The 23,529-nt window shown below is 39.6% G+C and overlaps 1 protein-coding gene across 2 annotated transcripts in view; it reads right to left on the bottom strand.

Moving 5' to 3' along the window:
- Positions 1-23,529, bottom strand: part of MAP7 (microtubule associated protein 7) — an 88,709-nt gene that overhangs the window by 33,427 nt on the left and 31,753 nt on the right. For both annotated transcript variants that reach the window (XM_075267934.1, XM_075267935.1), the window contains exons 2-8: positions 15,220-15,303; positions 12,150-12,227; positions 7,248-7,411; positions 6,827-6,941; positions 5,723-5,803; positions 2,866-2,976; positions 38-154 (exon numbers count right to left, since the gene is read on the bottom strand). In XM_075267934.1, coding sequence (XP_075124035.1) covers positions 38-154; positions 2,866-2,976; positions 5,723-5,803; positions 6,827-6,941; positions 7,248-7,411; positions 12,150-12,227; positions 15,220-15,303 — 750 coding nt within the window. The remainder of the gene's footprint in view (positions 1-37; positions 155-2,865; positions 2,977-5,722; positions 5,804-6,826; positions 6,942-7,247; positions 7,412-12,149; positions 12,228-15,219; positions 15,304-23,529) is intronic.

Below are 23,529 nucleotides of genomic sequence, written 5' to 3'. Positions count from 1 at the left end.
ATGGATACTGGTATGCAAACATGGGTTAACAACTTACCTGCATCTCCTCCTGACAGTGCAGCTGTGCTTTTACTTCTAGCCAAGTATGAGTGTGTAGGCGTTAGTAACCGCGACACTACATTGGACTCCCATGGACTAAGGTGTGGTCGTCGCCCTAGTAGTCATAAAAACAATGTTAGATAGTCCCAGCAATGCGTAGAGAAGACAAATTCAGTGTTACTGGTAACCTATTTTCCTAAAAGAAGTCTCATTAAGAATTAATAACTTTTACACAATATTTAGGAAAGTTAATTTGAGTCACATCCGAAATTATTATTTTTTAGAATATTAAATAACCCCTTAGGACAATGTAACCTAGTTACACAGTGACCTCAAACTGCATAACACACTTTGTAGCCCAATTCTTTTATAACCTCTGGATACACTTGAACTTCCACTGATGTTAAAGCCCGACTCCAGACACAACTTCTGTACTCATGTGAGTTACAAAATCATCCCAGACTCCTACAAATACCACATCAGTGGGATATTGGTCTTGGTATATGGAAAACCGAAGTCTTGTCAGTGGAGTCAAAGGAAATAGTCACTACATTTGTCTGGTTTAAAATAATGGTATGGTGCTGGAAGGACTGAAAACATCATTTGTGCCATGTCGGGTTGGGGCGCCACATTGCAAAGACAGTACCTGCAAAGTTGATTGGGTGCTAGCTAATCCCATCCACACATTGCACAAAAAATATTCGCAGCGTAAATACTGCGATTTAAAAACCATTGCATTTTTGTAAATCGCAGCATGTCAATTATATCTACGGAAACGCTAGTGGTTTCTGTATAGGTATAATAGGGACGGAAACAGAGAGGAAAACTCTGCAGACTTTCTGTGAAAAGCACTAAGACCTTAGTATAAATTCTAAGTTACACAGTTATCAAGAAGAATAAAGCATAATGGACTTAAGGGGGCATTTTTTAATTTTATTTTATACAAAGTCATGGCTGTTATCACGCCCATTCCTCCTTGACTGACATCAACCCCCATATGCCAAAGGTCACACTAGTCACTTTTAGGAAGGTTTTTTTTTTTTTTTCCTTTTCTTTATTCAAAGAGGAAGTATTTTTAGCTATAGAGGAATACAATGTTTGCAGTAATGCAGATAAATGATATGTAAACATTAAAGGTGGGATTACACCACTGTTATTTACAGAATATCTTACACACCACCAAGTCCAACTCTTTACATCAGTTAATACATGATGCACCTCTGATTCCAGCACAGAGCCCCCACTATTCCCAAACAATCAATGCTGTTAGTTTTGGTGCATGATATTCTATTTGGCCTCTGTAATGACAGGAGCAGGCATGTTTTGTGATTTTGAACTCTGACTGGCTCTGATTGGATCTCCAAATCTGGCCCCTCAGATCATAAATGCAGTATCTCCTCTGCCAGGACGTGCGCATGTGCTGAAATGTACATGTCTGCCCCGAGTGTGGTTTCAGCACTATCTGCATAGAAATCAGGGAGAAATCAAAGAGGAATACATGTGATAACAGCCGTGAATCTGCACAGCACCCACACACTACCCTCCAGTATGAACAAATATTAAATTGGATTTTTCTTGTATTTTTCCTGTAACTGAGGATTTTAATATTGACATAGCACAAATACCAGTTTTCAGTCCATACAGCACCACATCACTAGCTTAAACATGAAAAATATGATGACAGGTTCTCTTTAAGGATTTATGTAAGTGACTGTTCTTTATTTAGGAAATTTGCACCCAGGTAGGACCATGTAAAAGATCTTGACACTCAGTACCAATAATCAAAAATGTTTAGGATGATTTTATAAAAATAATACTTGTAAAACATACTGACATTTGGCAGATTTGTTGCTGAAATTTCTACAATTGAAAATTTGTTCCATGCCTCTGAATATGGCTGTGTGCAGCATGCCCATGGATTACTGGTTGCTAAATTCAGATGAATGGGACAGATTTATACATTACTGCAACAAATCTTCCATGGGCTAATAAATCCTAGTTTGTAATAGATCTGCAATGCAACATACTGACCATGCCATTGTGTGTGCAATATTCATCTCTACTTAAACTTTACATCTTTGAAGTACAGCATTTATCAGACTGATAACTTGCAAACAATAGCTGGAATATTTCATGTACTGTAAATCCTAAAGGAAACTGATCTAACAACAGACAGGGAAGCTGATCTCGGAAATATGTATGGTAGTACCCATAGATATCAGCACTTTCGGCAAACTGTCATTTACGCATGCATGCCAGATGTGGATTTGACAGTTGTGAAGTACAATGACCATTTGCTTCCACAAATGAGAACAAAAATAATGTTTTGTTGGAAGATGAAAGAATGGCACAAATGATGATGACAATTCACGTCACAGCTATTCACAAAAGTTATACATTGTCATCTGAATTTGCTTTTAGGATTGCGCCTACTACACTGTGTTCTGTTCTCTGGTCCTACGTGTATGGGACCTGATTACACTGGGTGCACGAATGGTCCCTACTGAAAGAGGCCACAACTGGGACTTGCACCCCCCATTCCATGCTTCAAGTCTGTAACTACAGGAAAGCAGCTATACCAGACCTAGCTATATCACCATTCTTTGATTGACCATTGTCATTTACGCAACTGTATATTATTTGGGCATTATAGGACATGTCAAAAGACAGTATGGCACAGGCCACCATCCATCCAAAGGCTGGCTCTGTGTGTTATAGTATACATTAATGCATATAGCAGCACAGTGCAAAATTCACATTGTTACAAGGGTATACAGGGGAAGAACACACATCAACATGTCTGTATTCTTTTGTGTAACACTGTACCTCTGTCTGGAGTATTAAGTAATGTTGCAGATGATGTGGACAGTCGCTTGTTAATAACTGGATCAACATGTTTCGAAAGGTTCATTGTTGATACTGACCTCCTGTCAGGATCTAAAACAAATGGAGATATTGCTAATTGGCTGCACACCCAAGCAATGTATTAGTACCAGTACACTGGCAGGTGACCCAATGACGTGGTTGTCGCTTTTCTTCATGAAAGATCTGCAATGCAGAGCTCCAGTCCCACCGGGATCTACAGGGAGGACTAGACTAATATAGGTACTCCTCCAATAACATGGTATAAATTCATACCACAGAAAACACACCTTGCACACAGCACGTCTACAGTATGAAAAATAGTCACTCTACACGTGTCACAAATCACCAAAGTTAGGTAAATACATCAGATAATATATTCAGAAATATGGCTCTAAGGGAGGCCAAGTAATTGCTACATGCCTACAGTGCCAACACTATCAGAAGCAAATAAAGTATGTAACTATGTGCATGTATAAGAGGCTAGCGCAAAACTGTAGAAACTTAAGGTTTCATAATAAAAAGGTTGCGGATTACAGGGAATCACAAAACAAAAGGCAGCACTGATACGTTTTAGTGTTTGAAGATTTTAAAAAATAAAAAAAGCCGCGAATATTTAACATGCTAAAATGACTTTTCTTTGCACTTGCCTCTACTACTATTAAAACAACTACAAAGAAAAAGTGGAGAAGTTGCCTATAGAAACCATTCAAGGCAAAGCTTTCATTTTCCACTGGGTGCTAGAGAGCTAAAATTTGGAATTTGAAAACTGAAATAGGGTGAAAAAAAATACCGGTATATATATTAGTCAGTTCTTGTATCCAACTTTAATAAATGTAATCTGCTGCTTGTAGCCTGCTGTACACATGGAGTTAACTTATGGAGTCACCATACATCAACACATGCATACATATAAAACACACCTGTAAGGGACCCCGTGTGCCACCATATAGGGTACATGCACACTGCAGTATCATGTGTATAGACCCCACGGTCAAGTCATGCCGTTTCTAGTCTTCGCTAAGTTGTATTTTCTTAAAAATGACAAGAATTTGTTTTGTACAAAAAGCAACGTTTCTGATGGTCCAGTTGTCCTACATTGGACGATTTATTGACACAGCTGATCTCCAAGTGCTGGAAGGTACAACTTAAATGGTTTGTTCACTTTCAGACCAATATTGAGACATGACAATAGCATTTTGAAGTGTACAATCATCATTCATCTCCCTAAACATATTAGTAGTTAGACTGAAGCTTTTAAAGGGGATGTCCACTTGTTACCAGGCAGATGTCTTAATAGTGTACTGTGACTCTGAGGAAAGTACAGGGTGTCCTACTCAGGAGTACAACTTTAAAAATGCAAATTACTCTACAAGGCGTGCATGTATCATCATACAACAAGGTTCAAAATTTTCCTCATTTAATGAAGAATTGATTCTGTGTCAAAGAGGCAGGAACTATAGCTGGCGCCACTACGGTGCATGCAATATACCATACCACAAAGAGTGTTCATTGTGAAGACTTAATGGGTCACCAAAACAGCGTCAGAGGGAATATGTGAAGAAATTTGGAGGGAGAAACCTGCCTACCTTCAAAACCATCACAAAAGTGGACAAAAAGTTGGAGCCGAGAGGAAACCTGGTTGATCAGCACTCTAGAGGACGACCTCTGAAGTTGGATGAGACTTTGCAAGACGCTATGGACAGTTTGAAAAATTCCCCCAAAAAATTATTACATCGGTTGGCTCAAGAGACTGGGTACCCAAAGTCGACCTGTCACCGAGCCGCCAAGAAAGGGAAAAATCAAGCCATACTGCGTCACATCTGAAATTGCTGCCATCGACAGTGACATGTTGCAGAGGACATTCTCCATCGTGGAGCATCGAGTTTCCTTGTGCGCGGACATTTTCAGCACCTTTTGTAATGTGGATTTGTTTTCCACTAAATACAGGTATGTTCAGTTCTTACAGGTCGCCTTTACATTCACGTGTTCGCGAGCAATTTACATTTTTAAAGTTCTACTCCCGAGTGGGACACACTGTATACCGGAAAATTTTAGAACTTTTTACTATAAAAATACGAGTATTTGTCTCTCAATATTGGTCTGCAAGTGGACAACCAATTTAAAAGGTGCAGTATAACTACTAATATGTTGAGAGCAATGAAGGAGGATTGTACACTCCAAAATGCTACTTTGCCAAGACTGTGGTGCAAGTTGGGAAATCTGTAATATGTTACTGTTGGGACTCTGCATGACAATGACAAAGACATAATTTCTCCCATAGTCAATAAGACAATACACAGACAATGCACACAAGATTCTGTACACAGAAAACAAACACGGCACTAGAATACAAACAGAGAAAACAAATAACTGCAACATTTTACATAAAACATTACCGCCACACTGTCTAATCAGAAATTTGCCAGTGATGCAAGTGATTTTTATGGAATGTCTGACAATTTAATCTTATGGTGATTGCCAGAAATTCTTGCTGTTATGAAAGCAAGGACTGGACAGATGAAAGCATTATCAATGCTGATAGATATTGATAGGCAGTTTATAATCCAGTATTTTATGCTCACAGCATAACAGAACAAGCAGAAATACAACCATAATAAGGGAAGATATATAGTCCTTCTGCCATAATTTCCAAAAACAGCTATATGTCTATACACAAGGTGTGCACCTTCTGTACATTAACACCACATCACATAAGAGGAGACTGGGTGGTTAGCAAACACATTCTACATCACGAAGGTTAGATCACTAGGGCAGAGACTAAAGGAACAATGACATAACACAGTGGTTTAAGTACCACCTCTTCTGACACGACCCTTGGCTTGGAAATGGTATGCCAGGTCAGATAAATCGACACTGAATGATGAGTCAACAAAGTAACCTAAAGAATAGAACATGCAAAAGTGATGTAAAAAAACGTAAACAAAGAAAAAAAAATAGAATTAAAGAAAAAGTGATAATGATGGGCTGAGAATTTAATGAATTTACAGTACTAAAGTTTATTAACTTAGATTTTAAGTGGTATAGCCACAGAAAGTAAGTCTTCTTCACAGCTCAGTTAGGGTTAGAGAGTCTACCACTCAATGCAATACAGAGCACATCACATTGAGAAACATCATACCTCTGTTATGTATGTGTCTTTTGTAGATTTAGAGAAAAACAACTTTTCAATCTTTTGCAAGTTAGGAAGTTGGTGCACTGAGGGCGGGCCATCATCCCTGGGAGCACAGCACTTGCTGCTCAAGTAGGACGGGTGACGTCACAGCAGTGGGAGGAACAAGTCTTCCTGCATAGGTTGGGACAAGCAGGAGGTGGAAAGATTCTGAATGGAAAGAGCAGTGCTCCAGTGAGCTGAAGGCCCATTCCCCAGTTCACCGCTGCCTCATTTACTTTAAAGTTACTTTTCTCCAAATTTACAAAAGCGACATACTGTACATAACACAGGCATGCTGTATACCACTGTGCCGTACTCTGTAACACAGTAGTGGCAGCTGAATATGCCTGGGGGAGGTGGCAGACTCCCTATAAAATCTAACCATCTAAAGTCCATGATTTCGTGAAGGTGAAACCTACTATGTATATAACATCTGACACGTCTATGGTATTCTGACATGATACATGGATATATTCTGTCACCTGGCAGCAGGTAATTCCCCCCGCCTGAAAGCAAGATTCCAGTTGCTAAATCTTATGGATATAACATTATTTAGCCATAGGACAAACACTGACAGTCCATTGAGTTTCTGTTTTAAACACAAAATGGCCTAAAATCATAAAGACTGTCATATTTTTACAGTAACTGCTAGACAAACGGGGTGTTATGCATGTTGCCCCTCCTGCGACCAGGTCTCACATTAATACATTGCACAGCTATATTCAAAGCTCTTCCACCATTGTATTTTACCTGAACTGCTGATGCTTGTGTTGCTCTGCAGAGCACCACCCCAAGACCACCTATTTTTTTGCTTTGGTTTCTGACTTCTTTCCATTGTCCGTTTTACTACTGCTTCATGTCGCTCCTTCAAAAAAAAAAAAAAATTATCAGGATCTATTATAATATAACAACTCTCCAGGCACTGACATCAGCATTAAAATGGGCTCTGCTTTTTCTTCCAGAAACAGCGCCACACCTTTCTATGGGTATTTATGGTATTGCAGCTTTCCTCCACTCCTTTGAATAAAGAAGAGCAGCAACATCAGACAAACTTTTCTAATCCTGTAAAACCCATTTCTTGCTTCTATTTTATCCTGATTATTTCTATACATGGCATAAAAATCTTACCTCCCCGAAGAAGAAAACATGAATTGGAAGCAAGGTGACCTACTTTTTCTTCTTCCAGTTTCTGCCTCCGCTTCTCATCCACAGCAGCACGCCTCCGTTCCTCTTTGAGTCTCTGTTCTTCTAGCTTCTTCTTGCGTTCTTCCAAATGTTTCTCGTAATGCTGCCGTGCTCGCATTTCTTTCTCTAACCAAAGAGATTCTCTCGCAGCTGACAGTGAAAGAGAAGAGGAGGACATGCATCTATGTCAGATCTGCTTCTAAGCCATTATGTAACCTCAAAAATATTCCTAGCAATACATTGGTGTCATTGAAATCTATGGTTCAATAGACGGATGCTGAATAGTCGCTTATCCAAACTGACAGAGATGTCTCCTAACAACAAAGTGCTCCAAGGACCTCGCTCAGCTTAATGCTGGGCAATGGCTAAAGGGTATTCTAGACGACGTTTGTTGGAACATCGCCGGAAGTCTGCAACATCCTATTTGCCCTCCCTGGGCACTGTTACTATGGTGTTGAACAAATGCATATCAGCTCCACTGGTCAACTGCTACGATCTTGGGCTTTATTCAGATCAAGTTTTCTACATATGTTTATTAGATGCAGAAAAGAAAACAGGTGAAAACGGATGGCCGTGCATTTACATAGACATCAATGTTAGATAAAACGGATCTGTCGCTGTCCGTTTTTTTGTATGTTTGTTTTTTTTAAGGACACAAAAAAGTAGTATACCATACTTTTGTGTCTGTCCAAAAAACCTGTTTGGATTTGTTACAGATGTAAAAAAAAAACAAAAAAAACCCATGATCTAAATCGAGCCTTTTCTTTACTGCTCTCCGAGAAGAATACTTGTGGGCCAAATATTTCACATGATACAAATGGTACCACCATTATAAATTAAAAGGGGTTTTCCAGGATTATGAGCCATGCTTAGAATGAGTCATCAATATCAGATCAGTGGGGGAAGACACGCAGCACCCCACCTATGAACGGTTTAAAGAGGTCACAGCAGTTTTCACTGTTTACCAAACAGAGCACCGCAAACTGTATAGTGTCTGTGCTTAGTATTGCACACTGAGCTGCAAAAAGGTCATGTGACCAGTGAATGTGATGTCACTGGCCTTTGAGGTGGAAGCAGGGCTCACCCAAGCCGAGCTTTAACTTTAAAAAGCTGATCGGTGGGTGTGCCAGGAAGCAGACAATTTGATATTAACAACCTTAAAGGGGCTCCATCATTGGGAAACTCATTTTTAGCTAAGCACATCCTTGCATAGCCTTTAAAAAGGTTATTCCACACCTACCTTTTGTATGTAAATTGCCTCAGTGGTTTCTGAATAAGTCTGTTTTTATTCATATGCTAATTAGCTTCTCCGTGCTTCGGAAGTCTCACCGTGCACCCCTCTCTGCTATTCTCTATGTGTGTGTACAGCAGAGGCTGCTGTGCTGAGGACTCATCTCTGCTATACAGACACATAGAGCAGACTGGGATCACAGAAACTTCCAGGGTGCACGGAGAAGCTCATTAGCATATGAATAAAAACCGACTTATTCAAAATCTACTGAGGCAATTTACATACAAAAGGTAGGTGTGGAATAGCCTTTCTAAAGGCTATGCAAGGATGTGCTTAGCTAAAAATGACGTTTCCCAATGATAGAACCCCTTTAATATGACGGTGAGGTCTCCTCTACACAGTGTAGATAAAGGAGAGATGCTACGCCTGGATACATAATAAGAAAGCATGGCTGTCAAGGTCACTTGGAGTCATATTCTCCCTGGAGCTTAACAACAGACAGAGCTTAGCAGCTCTGGAGATTTTGAGGAATCTATAAGCTGCTGCACACATTACCTCACATGTTACCCATGAGCTGCGTTCATGCTTGATGTCCTTGTCAAGAAAGACTGGTTTAACATGAATAAGAAGTGGATTTTATTTAGCCATTATGTTGTTTTTTTACTAACAATAGCTAAAGATGGACTTATTTACACAGCAATATAGGTAACCTGTGTGGTAAAGACATCAGTTTTATATTTAAAAATATGGCTGTGCTTCGGTACGCAGGCCGTTGTCAGAATAGGCGCATCTAATATTAGATCACTAGTACCGTTAAGACCTGTCCACCAAAGGTCTATACCAGTCAGTGGCCTACATTTACTAATGAGGTGTATTAAAGTGCTAATTAATTCATTAATTAATCTAACTTACATACCGCAGTTACAAGATGCACCACATTCATCCCCGTGGTACACAATAAGTGATAGATATGGCACGTCAGTAATAAATCTAGCCAATGTTAGGACTCGACCAAAATAGATTCCCTTGCCCAGTCACTTCTGACAAGTCACAAGCTTCAGTTCCTTTTTACAAAAATCATTGACAATTTTAACTCTTCTGATTTTCTCCTAAAGAATATACAATGTCCGCCAGAATTCTGGCACAAAGGCCTTAGTAAATGTAGGCCAATGTTCCTTTAACCTTCAGGGAAGAAAAGGATTGCTGTTCAATAGTAAGAAGCCTGCACAGCAATCCTAGCTACTTTAATCATAACACCATCTCTTATCTCTCCTTTCCCCTATTATTGCCCAGCTTGGGCTGCCTAACCGAACACAGTAAGGGGACATTCACACTACCATTGGTGACCATCAGCAGTGTCCGCAGCTATTGTCAGTTACAAGATTTTAGCAATGGACACTAGCTGAATGGTCAGAAATCCGTTAAAATTTCCATTCATTTGAATGGGATTTTATCTTGTGTCCATTATGTCAGAAGTCCTTTTTTTCCCTGTGGACAACAAAATCCTACGTCCAGTTTGAAAAAATGGACGGCAAGTGTTCGTTATTATTTTCTTTTTAACAGTGAAGTCTATGAGCAACAGGACTTATAACAGACAGTAACTGATACACAGAAATAAAACAAAACAAAAACGGACAGAATAAAAAACAAACAAACAAAAAAAAAAACAGACGGGTTCATATCTGCACCCCGGTCTCCACTTTCAGGTTTTCGTCTTCTGCCCGAGAAACTGGACAGGAGACGGAAACTGGCAGTCACTTTTCAAACCCATTCATTTGAATGGGTTTGCAAAGTGTCCGCCTGTGAGCGTCTTCTAGTCTCTGCAGCAAAACGGTTTTTTGTTTAACCGAACACAAAGTTGGACATGCAGGACTAGAAGTAGTCATCTAATGGTAGAGGTGGTCCTAAGCATAAAAAAGGCAAACATTTTAATGCATAAATGACAAGTTATGATTTTTTTTCTCCCACTAAACAATATACAAAGTTCTGCAATTGGTTAAAGGGGGTATTCCCACTAAGAAAACCATTTTTAAATTTGTAGATAATTAAAAGTTAAACATTTTTGCACATATAAGTAATTGAACATTTTGCAGAGTTTTAAAGATTTTCTCTAAATATCTCGTGGTCACAAGTTATCTTGATCAGTTGCCAGTGGACACGACCATGAATGCAGGAACTTTCTAAGGTCAGAAAATCAGCTATGATTTCCTTATTGTGGCCGGGATATCTTCTGATACGTGTAGTGTCCCTGCCTGATAACACAGCTACAATAAGAAATCAGAGCTGGGTTCCTGACAAGTCCCAGACCATAGAAAATTTCTGCGTTTGTGGTCACAACCATTGGCAACCGATCAAGATAAAAGACTGTCACCACTAAGAAAGTTAGAGGAAATCTTTAAAACTCTGCAGAATCTTTAATTACTTATATTTGCAAAAATGTTTAACTTTTAACTATTACAAATATAGATATGATTATGTACATGGGAATACTCCTTTAACTGCTGGAGTGTGAGATCTTACAACAGAAGGCAATAAAAACCAATGAAAAAAAGTCATTGGAAATGACCCTGCAGTAGATTAAACAAATGCAGAAGCTCAGGTAAATTCTTCTAACTTTGTACTTGCTCAGCTCCACCCGTAATGTTATACCATGCTGGGAAGTTGTACGGCATCTTCCATGTGACTAGTTCTCTGTGTATCATAAAACATTTAGAAAATTCTCCAATAGACTTTATAAATTTCTTACTTGCAGTCATTGTTTACTTCCAGGGAATATTAATCTGTGCAGGTCATATCATGGACACCTAGCAGCAGGACTGGTTAAAAGACTGATAACTGTACTATAACTGAGTGAAGTACCAATACACCCATAACATGACTATAAATGCACAATGTTTCCATCCGTTTCGCTCTGACATAAACAACCCACGTTGTCTGCTTCTGAATCCTCTCAACCCCTCCATGTCCCTTGTGACTGAATGAATGAATCAGCTAAAGTAACGTTACTGGGCAGCAGGGTGACTATGTGCTATGAACTGCAAACGTGAACCTTGGACTACAAATCCTATTTCTATGTAAAACAGACAAAGCAGGTTTATTTACTTCAAATAACAGCCACACATCATATGACGGCTTCCCTAATGCCATACTATGCATATAAAATCCACTGTTAAAATCTTCGAAAATATCATTAAGACATGTCAATAGAAATTACTACATATCCACAGGTCAGGTTATTTATGCTCATCATTTATACTTCAATTACTCATTTTACTACTATATTTCTGGATGTATCTTGTGTATCCAGGGTTTATTGTACTATATATATATATATTATATATATTATTGTACTATAGCACATCTCCAACTCGTCACTGCTATTTTGTTTAAAGTGGTTGCCCAGGACTGGGCCTTAGCCTAGTGAACCATGGAAGAAGAGTCTTTGCACTGCAGTTTTGCCTATAGTACAATGTAACCACCAGTATCTAAAGACAGTGCACATGATCTGGCCATTGCCATAACTCATTTCCTAATCTACATGAATCACGTACTAATTCCCTTATAAATAGTCAGTACCTTCTTTACTTTACAAATAGGGTAGAAGAAATCATATAGACAAGTCCTTCAGTTAATAAAACATTTCCAAAATAAACCTACCCATCAGTTTTTCTCGCTCTTCTCGACGTTCTCTGGCCAGTCTTTGTCTTTCATCAACTTTCAGAGTAAGATGTGGTTCTGAAAATGCAGAAAATACCAAGAACTCTCAGTAAAAAGACAGTGAAAATAGCATGCTGAAGCATTGCCGATGTATCCACTGATCTCTGGGTCTGCACCTTATGTATGTCATTTCCATCCTCGCATGGAAAAATAAACATATATACAACGTACATTTTATGCCTCGCATCCAGTAAAAGAATCAACATCTATTGGATTGTGACACAGCCAATCCCAGACATCCACATATGCCTGCATGATTTTCTACTGCCTACTATGTACGTTATACACAATCCAATCTTCAACAACATTTGATAATCTGGCACCTTTCAGGCTCATTCACACAGGGCAAGAGGGGGGTGGATTCTGCCGCCAAATCCGCCCCCTCACAATAGAGGTCTATGTAGACCGCTAGCTTCTTTTTTTTCATGAGCGGTATGTTCCAGCTCACGGAAAAAAGAAGCAAGCTGCCCTTTCTTCAGATGGATTCCGCAGCTGAGTCAGCCCCGGTGTCCGCTTCGCGACAGCACTCTCCGGACTAGGCCCATTCATTTGAGCCTACTCAGAATCAGGACCAAAATACACGGTCCCATGTGAACAAGGCCTCACACTGCTGGAGCCCACTGAAAGTCACTGATGTGTATTTAGAATTCATACCAAACACAACTTCAGCCTTTCTTTAGCACTTTAAATGTTTTAGATGTGTACTTGACACAAAAAAGGTTAAATACAGTATAGAAGCAAACTTTAGATTAACCCATAACACAGCATACGTGAAAAAATGTTAAGGTTTGGTTCAGCTGTATATTTAATAAGTGTAAGCATATCACTAACAATATGAACCGATAACACAAACAGTAAAAGCAGGTAGACTTATCAAGAAGCACCTGTCATGAAACAACGGGGAATAGCCAACCACGGTGTAAAAATTCAGAAAGCGTTAAAAGAGTGAGGGTCTGTACACTGCACTCCCTTCATCCAAGTGAACTGAAGGATGCTGTGCTTGTCAGCAGCTCCTTCATAGACATTGCTGAGATCACAGAGTCTTTGCATTAGTCAGAAGCAGCAGGTAAAGGGTCAATTGTACTGCATTGTGTACTGGATTTTCCAGGTCTTTCACAAACTAGGGAGAAGTTCACTTGTGAGAATATAACAAATGTATTATCATAAACTGACAAATGATCCCAGCTACAGGTCAGTGTAGATTTCAGTGCAGGCGCACACCACGGCAAAGGGCGTTTCTGATTTCTGAGGAGGAACACACATCCTAATAATGATGCACAACCTCTGCTGGTGTAGGCGATAAACCTGCCCCTATTTTTTATGTGTTTTGTCTTTTTTATGTATTGTTTTCACATGTTTTATGCATGTGTACCTGTGTGTAGGATTGTTTACGGATGTGCTTTGACAATGTCTCTATGTATGTCTCTATGGGACATGTATGAATACATTGATAACTAGGTATTACCATTCCATTTGTCAATAAGTCATGTTACAGCATAGTCTAACAGCAATGACTGACAGTGTCTGTGTAGGCACATGTCAAGGTACCATCCCTTTGTTGCTCCATTCATACATACCATTTGTTGCGCTATACATTTCCAGGAGTAACAACAGAGGAATAAAGAGTGATTAGGAAAGATACCACAGAACTGTTATTTAATAATACATAGAAGCATTTACTATAACAGGCATGTCAGGAGGCCCGAAAGGTCCTTCTTAATTATTAAAATGAACAGGTCAGGTAAATTTGGGGCCCTAAACCACCAGCAGGCCATTAAAAGGATCCTATCACTCAGACACAATTTTTTCTAGGTACCACGTCGGAATAGCCTTAAGAAAAGCTATTCGTCTCCTACCTTTCATCGTCTTCTCCGCGTCGCCGTTCACCTACAATCCCGGTTTTCGTTGGTATGCAAATTAACTCTTTTGCAGCACTGGGGGCGGGCCCCAATGCTGCGATAGAACTCTCTCCAGCGCCACCTCCATCTTCATCAGGAGCGTCCTCTTCAGCCTCTTCTTCAGGCGGTGGCTTGTAACTTCTAGGCCTCGGGCCGAGCAGACTGCGCATGCCCACAGGCCACGAGAAAATAGCCGCTTGCACAGTATTGTAAGCGGCCATTTTCTTGTGGCCTGTGAGCATGCGCAGTCTGCTCTGCCCAAGAAGAGGACGCTGTTGATGAAGATGGAGGCGGCACTGGAGTTCTCTCGCAGCATTGGGGACACCCCCAGTGCTGTCTGAGCGCTGGGGCCCGCCCCCAGTGCTGCGAGAGAGCTAATACCGACGAAAATCGGGATTGTAGGCGAACGGCGGCTCAGAGAAGACGACGAAAGGTAGGAGAAGAATAGCCTTACTTAAGGCTATTCCGACATGATACCTAGAGAAAATTGTGTCTGAGTGATAGGATCCCTTTAAGGATCATTGGTATACTGTCCCAAATAGCCATATTCTAACAGTCATTTGCACCAAATCGTACTTGTTAGTGGTCCAGTGGTCTCTCTCATATATATCCCAACTGTTTTCAACCAGTGATAGCTCCAGAAATAATTTAGATAGCACCGCAGACTTAGAGTCATATGAATGAATAGCAAGTTTGTACATTTTATCATGTCTTAGCAATAACTCTGTGAAGAGACCCTCTCATCCTGATTTTCTCAACATTTCTCTTGTACCCCAGCCTGTACTCAATACACATTAATATTTAGTAAGAGTCAGGAACCGTTCTTAATACAGAAGCAAAAGAAATGCAGGATTTTACAGAAAGGAGACAAAATTATATAAATGAAGAATATTACAAAATTTAACACAAATACTTTGAGAAAATCAAAAGTTGTTCGAAAGTTTAGTTACACTTTAAGCATGAAACGCCATTCCCCAACACGTACTGTAATGTGCATGTCTAAAGGCAGATCCACTGTAGACATACAACCCCTTCATAGCACATAGAAAGTTTCAAACCCAATGCCTGGAGAAGAGTCTATACAATCCCAACCCGAGACAATTGGTACTCACCAGATTTGGAGAGAGCATTGTCTTTTCTAGCTTGACTCAACGACATTTTCTTCTCTTGAAATTTACCATGAGGACCATCAGGTGCTGAAAAACACAGAGCATGCACATGAACATAGTGTAAAAGAACTTTAACTCTTATAAATTAGAATTGCTGACTTTATTACATACAGATATAGCACTGTTATAAACAGACTTTCTGTATATCAATACGCCAAACATAGGAGTTCATATAAATTTTGTACAGAACATATAACGACAACTAAACTCCACCAATTAAAATGTAAATAACAATGTGAGTGGAAAACTGAATTTCTGGCAAAACTGTAGTACATGTCGTTCATTTTTACGTGAGTTTACAAAACAGGTAATAAACAGGCTGGGCATACAGTGAGCAAATATCAAACAGGTATGTGTGACCAGTAACCTACTATTACTGTTCTAAGGTAAATGGAAAATCCGTTTATTGCGGAACAAAAGAAACAGATTTATGGATTGTTCTGTATTGTAAAGAGTACAGTAGTAAGTAATGAGTCCACATAGGTGGCAGGGGGACAAATATATAGATTCCTCCAATTAGGAAATAACTTTGCATGAATATAAGAAACTTCTTGCTATATATTATTTAATAATTAAGTTTCCTGCTCAATTCATCAAGCAGAGTTACTTTTTACATATTAGTCTACAGAGAGGGAGGAAGAGGCTGCTGGAATCTGTAAACTAATAGCAATGGCTGCTGTTACTCTGCTATACTGTGAGTGCAGGAACCCTTCTGACACTGCTGTATCACCTTACCAATACACAAAATGAGGCAATACATCAGTTTACAGACTTCTCCTCTGCTCCCATCTCCAACAAGTTCTGTGTAAACTGGATATGGTTATAGATCTGATTAAGTAAACATTGTGAGTGAAGATAAGGAGGAAGAAAGCAGCAAATTAATAAGGAAACCTATTTCTTTAATAAGATATTTTACAGAGTTCCTTATGTTCACCCATACTATTCACTTATGAAAAGTGGTTTTATATTTAGAAGCAAGTAACCTTCCAGTGTTTGTAGATGAGGAGTGACATTCTGGAAATTATATTTTGCATTTTAACACTTTTCTTTTCTTCGATAACTCTCTCGTACGCCCATCAACTGGATGGCCACATAAGACCCCGCTAGTCTTTTAAGACTCAGCTCTAGATTATTTTTATCCATCTGGTCCTGTATATCAATCTGGAAGTTCAGAAGGTACCATATAAGCAAACTAAATAAATAATATAGAATCTTGCAGTCTTTCAAGTCCCTTAGATTTCCACAAGGATTCCACTAACATTGCTGGTGAGAGTGTATTAATAGAGGGTCCAGCAAGTGCTCTATATAATCTAAAATTAGTTTAGACACACTATACGGAGATGTGCCCATACCTGTATTGTATAAGGAACTCTTAATTCAGCTACCATAGTGTACCATTTAGAACTCTAGGGAGATACTGGTATCTTTTTACTGTCTATGGAATAAAACCCTTGAATGTGACCATAGTGCCAAGACCACGAGACTGCATGTGACATGCAAATTCTTAGAGAGAATTCTAAACCATTGAATACGTGTATTACGGCCTACTATAATCAATAATGTGACCTAGCTGGATACTCCAATAATATGAAAAACATGGAATAGATCACAAGTACATCCACATGTCAATAAGGTCAATACGTAAAATGTTATCTACTATGAGTCAACATATTAAATGACATACTAAGAGAGACCTTAAGACAAGAAGAGTCTGAATGCTGTACAGAATAGTGCTGAATAGAAGATCTGAACTTTCTATAACCTGTGCAAGCTTAGGAGACTAATAATAGAAACTCGCTGTGAGCATCTTAGAGCTGCAGCTAAGTGGGATAATTTCCAAGACATCTTTGAAGATGTGTCTGTACTTGAAACGAAGAACACGTAGCAATGATGAATAAACTACACACTGAATGGTATGTATTTAGATGTTGACACCCATGAAAAACCACACACAATTTAATGCAGTTGTACAATTCAAAACCTGGCCACGTGCTTTAACTAGTGAAAAAAAAAACACAAAAAAACATTTAATCTTTATTAATTTTGCTTCCTTATATGTTACCATCATATCATATTCAGACAGTCAATCACAGTCCTATAATGGGCTCACAATCCATATTTCCTATCAAAATGTCTTTGGAGTTTTGGAAGAAACTGGAGGAAATCCATGCAAACACGGGGAGAACATACAAACTCCTTGTAGATGTTGCCTTTGGTGGGATTCAAACCTAGGACTCCAGTGCTACGTGGTTACAGTGCTAAACACTCAGCCAGCATTTAATTTATCTTCCAAGTCACATCAGTAAGAAAAACTAAAAACGAAAAGCATGTAGTCAATTACCACATTGCAAAACCATAGAAATCATTGTAAGACCTCCATCAGATTTGGTTTTGTCAGAAAGTTAGCCATTATTTCTTTATTGTGGCAGGTTATTGGACACTAATGCATTAAAGGTTAAAGGGATTCTACCATTAAAACCTTTTTTTTGTGGATAAGACGTCGGAATAGTCTTTAGAAAGGCTATTCGTCTCTTACCTTTGGATGTGGTCTCCGCTTCACCATTCATTAGAAATACCGGTTTTTACCGGTATGCAAATGAGTTCTCCCGCCACGATGGGGGCGGGCCCCAGCGCTCAAACAGCGATGAGGGCGTCCCCACCGCTGCCAGAGAAGTGTCTCCAAGTGCCGCCGCCTCCTTAGTCTGCCATGTCAACTTCAAGGTCTTCTTCCGGCACAGGCTCTTAACTTCTAGGCCTCGGGCAGAGCAGACTGCGCAGGCGCACAGGTCATGCGAAAATGGCCGCTTGCACAGTATTGTTAGCGGCCATTTTCCCGTGGCCTGTGCGCCTGCGCAGTCTGCTCTACTAGAAGTTACAAGCCAGCGCTGGAAGAAGACATTGAAGTTGATGCGGCGGACGAAGAAGGAGGCGGCGCTTGGAGACACTTCTCTGGCAGTGGTGGGGCCCGCCCCCATCGCTGTGGGAGAACTCATTTGCATACCGGTAAAAAAACGTCTAAAGGTAAGAGACGAATAGGCTTTCTAAAGGCTATTCCGACGTCTTATCCACAAAAAATAAAATAAAAAGGTTTTAATGGTAGAATCCCTATAAGCAAATAGCAATAGGGAAATCACAGCATAGAAAAGTAGTTCAGCCATAGAAAGTTCCTATATCCACTCTGGGTCTTCATTGAAGATATACCCAGCCTGAGAAAGCACATGTCTGCCTGAAACATTGTGCTATTATTGCCATACAAGCACCACCATCTGAATTGCATGTTCTATATTTGAATCTATTACCCGTGTTATGTGCAAACTGGATGTACAATATTTTGCAGCAGTTTACCCTATATAGATCTCAGTATTATTTCAAATAAATAAAATAACATGTAAAGGAGAACTGTGTGAGTGCTGTTCAATTCTTCCAATGTGATATTATGTTTGGGGGAGATCTAGCTAGTCCCTTGGGAAACTGTACCCACTACAACAGAATACGAGTGCGATGCCGGTCTGGTCAAACAAGTAATCTACATCAGGACTCTTGGCTTAAACCTTTACAGTCATCCCCTGTACTATTATGGCAGAAGTTGGGTCTTTAAACATGGAGGGTACTCTGGATCGGATTACTAAGCAATGAATGCGGACATTAACCCTACTGATACCTTGCTCATACCTGACCAAGGCATAGTTTAAACAGCAGTACATGAAAGTCGCCATTTTACCTTGCTTGCCATCCCCCAGATGAGATCAGGGGAAGCAATCCATTGTTCTGACAGCCTGGATCCTATTTAATACTTCCAATAGACTTTTCTTATGCTGTGCTAGGCAGCCTGTAATAGAAGTCTTGGGATTTTACAATACATTCCTATACTGTAATTAGAATAACACCAGTAATGTTCATTGTATAAAGCTAGCTACAGAATAAGGAAAACCGATTAGCAATAATTGTTCATATGAACTACATTTAGAACTTGCCATTGCAGAATGAGACCTCTCTTTACTTCCCTTTAGGGCACTTGTCCACACTAGAGGGCATCACATTATAATCTCTTGAAAAGCCAAAAAACCCCTAAATCCTCCTCTCACCAAACATCAGAAAATATTCATGTGAAAATTCCCTCAATCGTCCCATTTCTTGTTCCCACACAAATCGGACATGTATAAAGACACCCGTGTTGTGAAAGTAATGGGAAAGTGCAGTGGATTGGTTTTCTCCTGCAAAACATTAAACCAGTTCTCAGTACTTTGTTCTTATGTGCACAGTACAACTTGCAAAACCCAAAGCTGTTTTGTCAGCTGCTACTGTATAACTTAACAGCCATATACGTGAAACCCTTAAAAAAAAACCTACTTTAGGTCTATCGCATGACCGTGTGTACAGTCAGTGGGCTAGCTGTGTTTTTCATGGCTAGCATACTGACCCATTCATTTCTATAGCCCCATATACATGACTCTGTATTTTCATGGTCCAGCCTACAGGACCATAAAGCAAAACTCAGGACAGGTTCTATTCCTGTCAGTTGTGTACAACGCTCATGAGAAGCACACTGACGTCATCCACGCACCTTCCATGTCAATCACGGCCTGGCAACTTACACACAGTCGTGTGCACGTCGCCTTATACGGAAAGCCATATATACTTTTATAAACTGTAGAGTGCAGATCACACCATAATACTACATAAGCACAGGACTGAAATTGTGACGCAGACATATGCACCAAACTATAAAAAGAGTCAATAACAGGTAAATTTCGCAGTTTGCCATAAATGTGGTTCTAGAATTTTTTCTGCGGTGGTTTTTTTTTATGCCTCAATGTCCTGTAAGTGAATGTGGATAACCCCAATACAGATAAGATTTCATAATAGCACTCAGTACAGCAGCCAAAGCAACAGAGCCTCCAGCTTCCAAAGGTGATCAGCAAACACATCCACAGAAGTGCTAAATACTCACTGTCCCTTATGAACCCTTTGCTTGGCTGTATTTTACTTGCTGCTCCTTGTATCACTGTTCATCTGTCTGCTCGCACCCTCTGTATACCCCTCCCTTCTCCACTGTCCCCTGCAATGAAACATCTGAGGTCACATGATGCTGTGATGTTTTGTTTGCAAGCTCACTACCCGCCCCCTATTTTCATTAAAATAGTCACTGATTCTGGACCAACATGTAGTGCATGTTATAGATGTTTTTAGAAAAATATATTTTTGTATAAGTTCCTGCCACTAAGTGTCTCCCTTCTTCCTAACTTACTGCCCATTCACTGTTACTAGTGAATGAGCGCCAATTTCTGTCATACAAGTCACAATTTTTTGTGCAAATTGGGGTTTAGTACAAAAATAAAATAAAATTCTATGGTGCCTAAAAAGAGGGTGTGGTTACGCTGTACAAGGGTGGAGCCATCAGCCTCACTAGATTTGTCATTATTTAAGCCAGAACTCTTAAAATGACTTAAGTGATGCTGGAAAACTACGGCAGCCATGAGCTGGCACAGATTTTCCCTGTAGGTGCATGGCCCAATGGAGGGTGAGCCTTGTCATAAATGAAGACTGGCGAGTTCCCGAACCTCCTCTAACATTAGCATCAGTAAAAAAAAAAATAATAATAATAATAAAAATATTAAAGGGAGTGTTCACATGTAGGAATCTGCCATTGACTTTATCAAGCTGCTTCAGGAATGTGAACGATTTTTTTCTGCTGGTCAAAAAAGGATTTTGACGCTGTATTTGATACTGAATTTGTAAGAGTAGCACTGTATCTTGCCAATTTTTCATTTATTGGGCAGGGCCAATCTCTGGACCTACAGAAAGGGTGTATTCTCCACCTCCCATTCATTTCACTGGGAGCTCTCAAGTGGAATCTGCCTGAAGAACAAGCAGAAAGCTGTTTTTTTTTTGTTTGTTTTTTTTGTTAGTGTCAAAATAATCAAACAGAAAAAAAAATAAATCAGCTACTGCCTCCCATTGAAATGAATTCTGCGTCAAATTACTACGTGTGAACACCCCCTAAGCGTCATAGCATGAGTTTCCATGGCTGAGCATCTGCATGTAAGTCTTCCACCACCATGTATAATGCCAGGTGTAGGATGGAGTAGAGCCAACAACAGACTCTTCGGCAGTGGAAACGTTCTGTGGACTGAGAAATTACTTGTCTTTCTGGCAGTCTAATGGAGGAGTCTGGGTTAGGAAAATGCCAGGAGAACGTTACCCTGCTGGACTGCATTGTGCCAACTATTTTGATGGGGGAGGAATAACAAAATGAGGTTGTTTCTCAAAGGCTGGCTTTGTTCCAGTAAATGCTTCAGCATACCAATATATTTTGTACAATTGTATGCTTCCAACTTTGTGAAAATAGTTTGGGGAAGGCTATTTTATCATGACTGTGCCCCAATGTACAAAGCAATGTCCATAAAGGCATGGATTGCTGCATTCGGTGCAATAGAACTTGTCTGGCCTGCACATAACCCTGACCACAACTCCAACGAACACTTAATTTCTTTATTGAAAAAACCTTTAAATAAACAGTTAAAAAAAAAATTTGACTTATGCCCTGAATTTTCTTAAAGAATTTCAGCATATTTGGACATGTCCCTTGTTCTTCTGGTGGTTTTTCCATTTATTTGTCAGTTCATAAATATGTACATAGTCTATTCCCCAGTATTTTTATAAGGCAACAGTTGTGTAGATATCACATGTAACTTTGCATATAATGCACAGTCTGTTACTAAGTCTTTCTTAAAAGTACTCGGATGCCCCAGTATGAATCTGGACTTACAGCCATATGTGATGCAAAAGATGGGTAAGTGAACTTGTGTGTGCTAAAGAAATGCAAAGGAAAAAAAATGCTTTAAAAATGCCAAAACTGAAACAATGTCATGACCTATAAAACAATGATTCTGTAATAACAAAAGATAGCGTTTTCTGTACACAAATGATTATAGGATGGGATCTGAAAGCAACATTAAAATGTAGTCACCTAATGGACTCAAATGCCTCTAAGTAATCTCTCGAATCTTCTCAATAAACCTAGATGCACTTAGTGTAAGCAGAAAACAAATCCAAGACATGTCAGATTGCAAAGCAAGTCATTCATTTGTGTAGCTATTCTACAGCATTGCCTAATGTTATGAGATGAACCGTGCAGGCTCAGCTACAATACAGATGGATTATGCATCTCTCAACAGTTCTCACCAGTTTCTCTAATGAAGGGGTTGACTTTTATGGACTCAAGTTTTGGCCCAATGTTTAAAATCTTGCACAAAGTTGGTATTCTTATCTGAGATATACCTAAACAAGTATTCCAGCCTTAGACATTTAGTACCTATACACTTTACCTGTATAGGTAATAAATGCTAGGATGGACTCTGTCTATTGTGAGATTCCCCCCACCCACTCAATTGTAACTAGGAGGAACATGAATGAAATGGCAGTTAATCTGAGACTAGCCAAGCCGAGCATGCGTGTGGGGGGATTTTCAGGAGAAATAGCTGTCAGTGTGTTCGACTGACAGCTATCTAAAGTGTATGGACTACTTAACCCTTAGTGCTCCATGACTAATATATCAATCACAAACAAGGAGCAGTTAATACTCAGTGACTGATATATTCGGCAGGGTGACTGAGGGGCACTGCCAATGTACCCGTGCAATGAGCTTCACAAGCACAGCTGACACACACAACCAGGTTCCTGCCGAAAGCGATGAGGGAAATAACTCAGATACCCCACAGTTTAACCTTTTACATGCTGTAGTCAATAACAATTGTAGCTTGTAAAGAGCTTAGAAAAATGGAAGGGTTTCCTCTGCCAGTCCCTCTCCTCCTGCAACATGATCACAGGGTGCCATGTGAGCGAGAGGCCTGACCATGGCCTCCGGCTCTGCCACAAACAGTCAATGCCTGGGTCTAATAGACTGAAGGTTAGTGCAAAACTAATGAGTATCTGGTAATACAGAGGAATTGCAGGGTATTATACAAATACAAAACCAGACATGTTTAATAGCTAAATGTTAAGAAATAAAAAAAAAAAAAAAAAAGGGAGCAAATGAAAATTTGTAGTAGGCAATATTTGTTAAAGCATACTTCTTGTTACATCTCACTTTCCAGGACAAGCACTATATGACTTACATGGCCACCAAATTTCTATGTTGTTTATATATACTTTAGATATGTCCTTTATTTGCCCCTTTGGACACCAGCTGATGTTATGTGTATATATGTATATATTTCTCCCTCTTTATATCTCGGATTGTGTCTGCATATT

Source organism: Leptodactylus fuscus, chromosome 3 (assembly GCF_031893055.1).
Source record: "Leptodactylus fuscus isolate aLepFus1 chromosome 3, aLepFus1.hap2, whole genome shotgun sequence".
Taxonomy (NCBI): Eukaryota; Metazoa; Chordata; class Amphibia; order Anura; family Leptodactylidae; genus Leptodactylus; species Leptodactylus fuscus.
Note: the sequence above shows the minus strand (reverse complement) of the source record. Positions and strands in the feature narration are given on the sequence as shown.